General features: G+C 39.5%; 1 protein-coding gene across 1 annotated transcript in view; it reads left to right on the plus strand.

Moving 5' to 3' along the window:
• Window positions 1-1,388: 1,388 nt before the first annotated feature.
• The window catches only part of LOC138047605 (uncharacterized), a 42,891-nt gene continuing 34,512 nt past the window's right edge, over window positions 1,389-9,767 (plus strand). Inside the window, exons 1-4 of the mRNA XM_068894528.1 lie at window positions 1,389-1,456; window positions 5,127-5,808; window positions 8,652-8,766; window positions 9,536-9,660. Of these exons, the coding sequence (XP_068750629.1) occupies window positions 5,146-5,808; window positions 8,652-8,766; window positions 9,536-9,660 (903 nt within the window). The 5' untranslated portion in view covers window positions 1,389-1,456; window positions 5,127-5,145. The remainder of the gene's footprint in view (window positions 1,457-5,126; window positions 5,809-8,651; window positions 8,767-9,535; window positions 9,661-9,767) is intronic.

Genomic DNA, 9,767 nt, shown 5'->3' on the forward strand with positions numbered 1-9,767 from the left:
CTGTAACCCTTTCATAGCGGCTCTGTTTTCCGATTTAGCGTTTGTGCTGTCCAGTTGCCAAGGTCAGCAAACACTAAGGATTTATCGTATTCTTGCTTCGAACTTCACGGCGGTAATAACGAAGTGTTAAATGGACAGATCAATCATCTTTATGCATTGTACTGTTGGACTGTTTTCAAAGTTGGTGTCTGCTTTGCATCATACCTTGCAAAGGATCTGACTTTTTGCAGAAGAGGTGCCAGAAGTTTCAAAGAAAAAAAACAATTAAAACTGACAATATTTTTTTTGTTAATTTTAAGTAAAATTCTATATTAAAATAAAGTGAAAATTTGCTATCGTAATAAGGGACTTTCAAGACTTCAAAAACTGGAAAAAAGGTACTGTACATGACCATCTTCATAGCATCAAAATAGTCTATGAAATCAAGATTTTTATGCACCGCATTTCAACAATTTTCTCCTTAGTCCTCATTCAAAAATAAAATAAACAAAACGAAGGTAACACTGACAATATTAATTTAACCTCTTTATAGACAGACAGGTAAGCTTATTAATGATGCTGAAAAAGGTCCATGGCAATGCTTGGACAAGTCTGGCCCGTGCAACAGAAATACCCAAAAAATAATTCGCGACGATAATTTCAGTAAGCCGGGCACACTGAAAGACGACTAGTACCTTCCCTTGCAATTGGTCTTCTTCCTGATTTATTTCTAGTCGGCTCTTCGAAGATGTTTGACCAAGCATTTTGATTTTACACATTTACAGATAATTGTCCTCACTTAACAAATTTTTTAGGTTGAATTGGTCGAATTTTGCATTTTGCGGATCCCTTTGCGACCCAAATTTTCGTCCCAGGATATGTCTGTTATACGAGCCAGAAAGGAGAGCGATAGAAATAAAATGGCGACCGTTGTTGTGATATTTATCACTTGATATAAGGGGTCACGATCTGACAATGTCGGAAATTTCTGCCCTATCAGAAAATGAGAATTTAATTCGCTCTGGAACTCGTCCGTTAAGGTATGTTCCCAGGGGCTCTTCTCGCCTTACTTGAAAACTTTACGCCAGTCCTGATTCTTGTCCCATCTCAACTGACTGCCCCTGGGTCTCCGAGGATGAGCAATCTTGGAATAAATACATTATTTTTACGTCGTTTCCATGGTCAAGTGGTCATTGTCACCACCTTCTCATTTCATAAAAATTCAAACATCATCATGAGAAGTTCAATTTAAGTCCGATGTGAGAAGGATAGACTTCTCTCTTTTCTTTCCTTTAGTGCTAAATGAACCATACACCATCGTATTTTTGCAGGCCGGAGTTTAGGCTAACTTTTGCCTCTTATTGTTGTGTTAATTGAAGAGATGTTCCCGTCGTGCACTTCGCATCGTGCTTTAATCGAGCTGACGGTGCAATACAAAACTTGCGGCAAGTCTTTTTTCTCGTACGTTGCAGCTCTTGTAAGTACCTGAATTGAAAATTTTCACCTTTTTATTGAAATCTTTACAAACTTTACCGCGCACCGGTGGCTCAGTTGGTTGAGCACCGGGCTGTCACGCGGGAGGTCGTGAGCTCAACTCCGGCCGGACCAACACTCAGGGTCTTAAAATAACTGAGGAGAAAGTGCTGCCTTTGTAATTACATCTGCAAATGGTTAGACTCTCTAGTCTTCTCGGATAAGGACGATAAACCGGAGGTCCCGTCTCACAACCCTTCAATGTTCATAATCCTGTGGGACGTAAAAGAACCCGCACACTTGTCGTAAAGAGTAGGGCATGTACTTCCCGGTGTAATCGTAAAAAGAATAGGTTAGAGTGGAGGTTTCCGTGCATAGAAATATAGGAGTAGGAGTGGGTTTTTTAGATAGTTGTATGCCGCTGGGGATGTCGTAAACAGTGGAGTTAACAGAGCTCTCAAGTCTTAAAGTTTCCAAAGCGTGAGATGCTTCCTGGAGATTGCGCCAAAGGTGCAAGTGTCCTGTGCCGGAGGCGCCAAAAAATTCTTAGGGGCTCCGGGGGCATGCTCCCCCAGAATTTTTTTGAAATATCTCTGGAAATTCACCGTCGAGTCTGCCATTTTGTTTCTTTCATGCTGCTTGCTAAGAGAGCCCATGTTGTTATGGTCAACCTGAGCTAGCATGTCGGCCTATAATTCATGTATTAACGGGTGAAAGTCCTGAAGAAACAAGAAAATTGGTTGCACACGAACAGATTAAACATTTGCCGAAGCTCAAAGCAAAGCAAAGTAAAGGAAATCATGATTGAACCTCATGCTAGTTCTCTCGTTTGGTGCACAGTCAAAATGAAAGGTGTGATCGGGATCAAGTGAGAAATGGGAGTGGAGTAAAAAATCACAGCCAATGTGTGAAATATCAATGTCACATAGGTCTAACTTCCGATAGTTGCAGGTCAACAGTAGGGAAAAGGTAAAGAAACTACGAAGTCGATAAATGTTGTAGAAGCCTCATACCTTCTAGAACAAGAGGCTATGGGTAGCCTACACTTTGTTCCAAGGATTTTTAGCTGACTTCCCTTAAGTTCACAGTATTTGAGTGGTTTTTTTTTAATGTGACAATATCTTCAGTTGGTCAATATCCAGTTTCAGTTCCGAAGTCCACAGTCCAGATTCCATGAACTAATGACAGGGTTAAGTGCGATCGTAAATAGTTGTCTACATTTAAAACTGTTGCTAACAGCATTGATTCCATTAAAACCAGTAAACAGATGCTTTGCAAGTCTACAATGGTATTTAAAAATATTTCATACTTTTTCTTAACAATACTGGGAGAATTATTTAAAAATTACGACTACCATTTAGGTCATCTGACAGGGATGTCAATAGGGGCCGTAACCCGTAACACCTGTTACGGCTGAGCTGCCTCGATGTTACGGGTGAAGATGTTCATTGTTTTGTATCTACGTCTAGATTGTAAAATCAGAAGATATAATTCGTAAACTTTAATTAATGAGTCCCTAAGGGTCAGTGACATAAAAAGGGGGGAAAGCCGCGGGGGATATTCGCATGCCCTGGAGAGGGGCATGGGCAACTGAGGGTAATGATGATTACTCCTCCCCCCACCCTTTGCTAGGCTTGTGAAACTAGAAAAGGAGGAACAAAGATTCTCCTTTTATCTCTTTATTATTATTATTTTTTTAATCAATGATAACTATTATGTTAATCACTGTCTTTTGGCAAAATTTGGGTGGCAGGGACGGCAGAACCTATGCCCCCTAGGGTAGCGGTGTCCCTAGGAGGACCCCCTAGAGTAGCGGTGTCTCTAGAGGCAACCCTACGTTAGAATGTAACATAGGGTGGACCAGAAGGGGGGTGCCCTTCTGGAAGGAGAATAGGTCAGATGGTGAGTTGTACCATCTTAGAGTAAGCAATCCAGACCTATTGCCAAGGAGGGCTGTCCCACCTACTGTGGGGTAAAGTGCAGCCCAGGGTGCACTTCCCTGCCACCAATAAGTAAGTGAGAAATGTAAAAGGACACACCTAGTGTGGAGTTTTCTAAATTTAGCTAATTTTTTTTTTTTAAGTTAGCGGTGGTAACATGCGGAACAATATAATGTACATAACGAATGATGAGACAAAATACCCAAACTAAAATAAAATAGATGAGAATAGTATAATAAAAGAATTTGCGTGACAAAGCACAGCCATGGCAATTAAAGGAGACAAAGCTTCCAGTTGGGTGGGAGGGTGGGAAAAATGCGATCTTAGAGAGTGCTACTCAAGGTACTTGCTTGAAGAGCAAAGCTGAAATGTGGCTGACCAATGGTATAGGGGGTTTACATAAGGTGAAACAGGTGAGAATCGTGTGATGTTGTGGAAAATTAGTGGAAGCTTTGGCAACCGCTTTAACATTATAAAAGTGAAAGTACTTTGACCTAAACAATGAGCTTTTGACTACTGGACAAGCCTTGATTGCAAGGGTGAGGAGAGTAGAGTACACTAGGGACAAGTGAGGAATAAATAGTACTCCCTTAGGGCTCATTAACCCCAGTTAAGAGCTTAAACTTATAAATCCCTGTGAATCAACTGAGTTATTGGAGGCCATTTACAAACGCCGCCATTTTGAAAGCAGAGTTGGCCCTGTCGACGAGGTCGTGCACGGCTCCTACCTTTTGTGAAATTCCGCTGACCGATGTTCATTGTCTTCCCAGTGGACTTCCCAGTGTGTAATTAATTAGCCTGTACCCACGAGTAAAAGTAAACTTTTTAAAAATCACTTCAAATATCTTGATGTCACGTCGTCCGAACTGGCAACAGGTTTTACACCATTCCAAGAATGATGGAATTCCTTATAAATTAATGAATTTCTTTTGAATGACGTGAATATTATAATTGGTAAACTATGGTGTTCAGAAGGGAACTAATGAATTAAAAAACACTTAAGTTTTTTTGGAAATTAATATTAACCTTATTCATTTAATATTTGTGAAGTTAGGTGTATGAAACTGATGAAAGTTAATTAATATGAAAAGTAAGGGTTATCACTGAATAGAATTTCCTTTTCATGTGTCAGAATCAAGGAAAACAAACTTCCCAGGGGTCTCTTTTTCAAAAATTTTTTTTGGGAAAATGCCCCCAGACCCCCCTAAGGCCACAGACCATGCGTCTGTAGACAGCCTATTGGTATGAGAATATCTAACAGCTAGGGATGTTGGTATGGTTTTTGACAAAACACTGTTTCGAGAAAAACTTAAAAACTCAGTTATCAACTCTTCCTTGTACTACCTTAATGATATATATAGTCACCATTAAGGAGTATTTAATCCAAAATAGCACACAAGTGCTGGTTCATGCTTTCATTACATGTCAGTTGGACAATAAATATTATAAATAAGTTATGATTATAACACACTACATGTACTTACTGCATGTTTTACTTAAGTACTTGTAAGCAACAGTGCATTCAACATTGTGCCATGTGGTCTGTTAAGCTAAACAGCCTAGTGTTGTGCATGTTACTCCTATTTTTTAGGAATTTTACTGGCTAGTCCCTGTGGACCAATGACTTGTTTTAAGAGTTTTGGTATTTACATAGGGTTAGGGTCAGCTCTCGATAAACTTGTTTAACCATGGTCACCACACATTAATCAGTACAGTAACTTTATTTGCTTTTAGAATTAATAACGACCAGGACATGATGGCGGACAAAGAAAATGGCAGACCTCAAAACCACCTTCAAGAATCTGTGGATGAGCTGATGTCATCTTCTGTCACTGAAGAAAAAGTTGGCTATTATACTCTCCCTTCTTTGAGGTTTACAACCATTGTCCAAGTGCTTTTATTTCTTGATCTGGTATCATCAGTCACACTTTGGCTTTGTGGAGGAGACAGTGACTATTTGGAAGAGAATGTGGAGCATTTCAAGTTTAAAGATTCCGTTTTTGATTTAGCAGCAGTAGCATTTCTGAAAATTAGCATTCTGTTTTTCATCTATCCATTGCTTGAGAGTGTGTCTTTGAAGCAAATTGATCAACCTTATGACAAGTCATTGACTTCAAGGAAGTGTTTTTGCCATTTTCTTGTCATTATCCTGAGTGTTGGGTCTCTGACTTTCAGTGTTACTAAAGGTATTCTTATCTTTGAGGATGGATCAGAAAAACACAAACTTCATCCAACGTACTACGCTTTAGTTATCAGTGCAATTGTTTTTTCGTTTTTGGAAACCTTGTTTGCTCTGGGAAGTTTTGTTGCTATGAGAAGGTTGAAAGTGCAAAGAATTCTACATACTCCTAATGATGCAGAATCCAAGAAAACGAAAAAAGTCAATTTGAAGCGATTGATGACTTTGGCAAAACCAGTAAGTTTAGTTTTTTTAATTATTGATTTTGGGAAATGATTACTTGTCATTGGATTTTTGTGTTAACTGTAATGGTCAGAGACGAGCGTGCTGTTCCATCCGTGCCTTGTATTCGTAAATCCTTCCCATTTCGCTTGGTATTATTGTAATCATTAACAAAGGTATCAAATTACTCATGTCATCTCCCCTTCCTTAAGGGCTGAGAAGAACATAACTGAAACAATAGTTGAAAGCATAGATATTTTAAATGAAATTCGTCAATGTCTTGAACTCTTTAAGTAATAATGCTCAAAGTCTTAATGTTTCTTCGATGAGGTCATTGGAACCATGTTGGTGGTTTGATAGTCCTTCCATAGTAGGTCAAACAGGCATAGCTGAGTGGTGGATGGACCTGACGTGGCTTCTGTTTGTGCTGGTTGTACTTCAAGGTCATTTGAAGCCTCAGGATTTGAATGCTCTTCTCTGTCAGGTTCCTTTGGTCTGTGTGGTTCTGGTTGTTAAGGAACTAGTACATCTTGACGATTTCTTCATAGCTGTCCTCCGGTTTCGGTTTGAATGATGTATATGACCTTGGAGTTTCAGCTCTTTCATTGACTTGCCCTTGGATGCTCCAGCTCTTGCCATTGTGTAGTCTAACATTGGATCTACTGGCGATTTCTGGAAGGGCCTTGGTATGCCTGTCATAGTGCTGTTTTTGCTTCAGCGATCTAGTTGAGATTACCTGTTCATTCAACTCTGGTAAATGTGTCTTAATCTTCCAGTTCATCAGGAGCATTGCTGGCGAGGGGGTGCCATCAGGTGCTGAGCAGGCCCTGAAATTCAGCAGTGTTAGATATGGATCTTCGCCAGACCTGGTTGCTTTCTTGAGAAGTCTCTTAATCGTCTGCACTGAGTGCTCAACCTTGCCATTTGCTCTGGGACGTAATGGACTTGAGGTTGTGTGCTTGAACTCCCACTGTCTTGCAAAATCAGGGTACTCCTTGCTTGTAAATTGGGGCCCATTATCTGTGATGACAGTGTCTGGTATACCATGTCTTGCAAAAATTGACTTGGTGTGTGCAATTATTGCTGAGCTTGTGGTCTCAGTAAGTAAGCTTACTTCTGGATAACTGGTGAAGTAGTCAACTATTAGATAAGATAGTCTCTTCCATTCATGTGAAATAGATCGCATGCTACCCTGCTTCAAGCATGTGTGGCTGGTGGCAGTGAGATTAACAGCTCTCTTTGCAATCTCATACCCATAGTCCTCGGGCTTCTTGGCCAGTGTGTGAGCGCCCGGAGAGACTCTGGGATAATCGACTTGAACTATATTTTTGACTCACCGCTTGCGTAACAATAACAGTCCGACAGGAAGTGGGTAAGTAATTGGGGAGCCCCAGAATTTGGAGGGAGATTCAAAATCTAAAACTAGTTTCAGTGCTGTTTGATTTTTTCTACCTCAGAAATATATAAATCACAAAAATAATAAAATGACGAGGTTTGAATTATGTCTTATACTGCACGGGAATTTGCCCACGCTGCTAGAAAGTGATTACTGTTGCTGTTGCAAAAGTACCATCACGGTGGAAAAACAATACATCAGTCCCTTTGAGGAGAAATCCGTGGAATAAGGTCTTGTCGAAGCCATTCAGAATTACAGAAACATCAAATTGTAGTAGAAGAGGACATTTGTGTCGTTTCCACACAAAATTTGTCGATTGTGTTGCTTGCATGATGGCATTCTGAACGATGGAATGTACGCTGAAACACTAAAAACACACTTACCGAAAGCGTCAGAGGTTTCATCTTCACTTGCTCTTACAGCAAGCCAATGATCATTTCTCCAGTTTCTTTGTGTGTAAGGCTAAAATTCTTGTTTCTCAAACACTTTCAACCCGCCATTTCTACTGTTTACGGTTTTCTCTTTTCTGTTTCCGTTTAAACTCAAGCATACGTAATAAGACCGGAACCCACGTTTTGTGGGAAAATGGAGTCGATTATCCCAGAGTCTCTCCGTGCGCTCACCTGCTGGCCAAAAAGCCCGAGGACTCTGGCTGTTTCCTCCTTGGGTGGATGCATGTTCCACACTGCAAGACTATATCTGCTATCTCACTGGTCATGCCTGGCTAAAAGAGGCATTCCCGTGGTCTTGTTTTGCATCGTTCAATTCCTAAGTGCCCTTCGTGAATTCTTGCTTTCATTTCCTTTCTCATCGATGCTGGTACAATTATACAATTTCCTCTAAGAAGGATACCTTGTACTTAGAACTGTGATCTCATCAAGATATGTACAGTGTAAGGTAAGGCTTTACAACATCCGGGATGAGACTCTTGTTAAGCGGAGGGCCATGTTGAATGAAGCATTTCAAATATTGTAGGGTTTGTTCTTTTGCCTTGAAGGGTTGGAAATCCCAGAAGCAATGAGGCAGGAAGAAGGAAGTGCCCAGGAAAATCCTTCATGTTGCTACCACAAAAGACACTGCCACACTTTATCCATTCAATGAAATTAATACTTAAGAGAGGCTGGAGAGGAACCAGAAAGGGAAAGCCTTGTTTGCAAACCACCACATGAAAAGGACCAGGGATCTTTAATTAAAGAACTACTGACTTAAACGTTGTCTTGATTTTCACATAGATTCAGTCACATAAAAGGAAAAATAAATCATTTGCCAATCAAATTTGTTTACTTCAATGTTTCTCCACTCGGGCTAGGGGCTGGGTTACAGTTTCCAAAATTATAATTTATCATTAATTATTGCATTGCTTTTAAGCTACCGCTTGTGAAAGGTTGGACATGCCTTCTCTAGAAATTCATTTGAATATTAATATTTGTAACTTAAAGTGTTTTTTTTTTGTTAATTGCAGGAGCTGTTTTTGCTTTTTATTGCTTCTGTTGCCCTGTTAGCTGCCAGTGGATCACAGATTGCTGCCCCTTATTTCTTTGGAAAGGTGATCCAATCTTCCATGGAGAAGGGCATGTGTAAGTACTGCCTATTATTCCATTACAAATTCATTGAATCATTCCTGTTGTTAGCATTTTGTACTTGGTGGGCTCTTTGACCTAAAGCCAATTAGTTTTACCTTTGTTGACACTTTCATTACAGCCAGGTCATAAATCGGTTAGCAGAGGTAAAGAGAATTTTCCATGAGGCAGGTCATTGTAGACACGAGAAATTTTTTTTTTCCTCTTTTCTTTGATATTTTTCTACAAGTTTGCTACATTTGCACTGATTTTATCGGCTCTATTTAATTTGCTGTCATTTGTCATCACTTAATTGTTGTATCGTGTATTTCGTCACGCTCGTGAGATATGTGTAAATTTGCCTAAATTCCGCGTGCAGTAATTAGTCAGTATTTGCTTCGTTATTGTGTCTATTCAATGTACTTAAGTTCTGTAGCCTAATCATATGTAATTGCCTTTGTTCATTTCGTCGATTCATTAGGTATTTGTCTTTCGTATAAAAGTATTGTATTTCCTTTTGTAAGTCAGTTGTTGTACCCGGAGTTGCCGTACAGATCTTGTAAGTAGTTAATTTTTCAGTTGTGGTTTTTGGCGTTCTGAAGTTTAGTTTTTTGGTATCTTGCTTGTAACTTTGTATTTCTATATTTCCTTTTTTATAGTGAATCGTTAAGTTAAAGTACCGATCTCAAACTGTGCAGGAGTTTAATTACAGTCATCTTTATTGTCACAACAAAGTAACTTGTTTTATTGTGTGTTTGCTTGATGTTTCTTCTTTTTTTTTTTGTAGCACACCTGAATGAAACTATTGTGTTGCTTTGCCTTATCTACCTTGCTGGTGCACTGGCAGCACTACTACGATCCTGGCTTTTCACTCTTGCTGGACAACGGCTTGTGGCGAGGATCAGAAAACTGGTAAGTTTCACTTTGCAATAAAATCATTGGTTGTGGTAACATTATTTTTAAAGAACAATTTAGGCTTAAATTTACCATTGTCTTTCAATAATTTTATGAGGCTAAGT

Source organism: Montipora capricornis, chromosome 4, assembly GCF_036669925.1.
Source record: "Montipora capricornis isolate CH-2021 chromosome 4, ASM3666992v2, whole genome shotgun sequence".
Lineage (NCBI taxonomy): Eukaryota > Metazoa > Cnidaria > Anthozoa > Scleractinia > Acroporidae > Montipora > Montipora capricornis.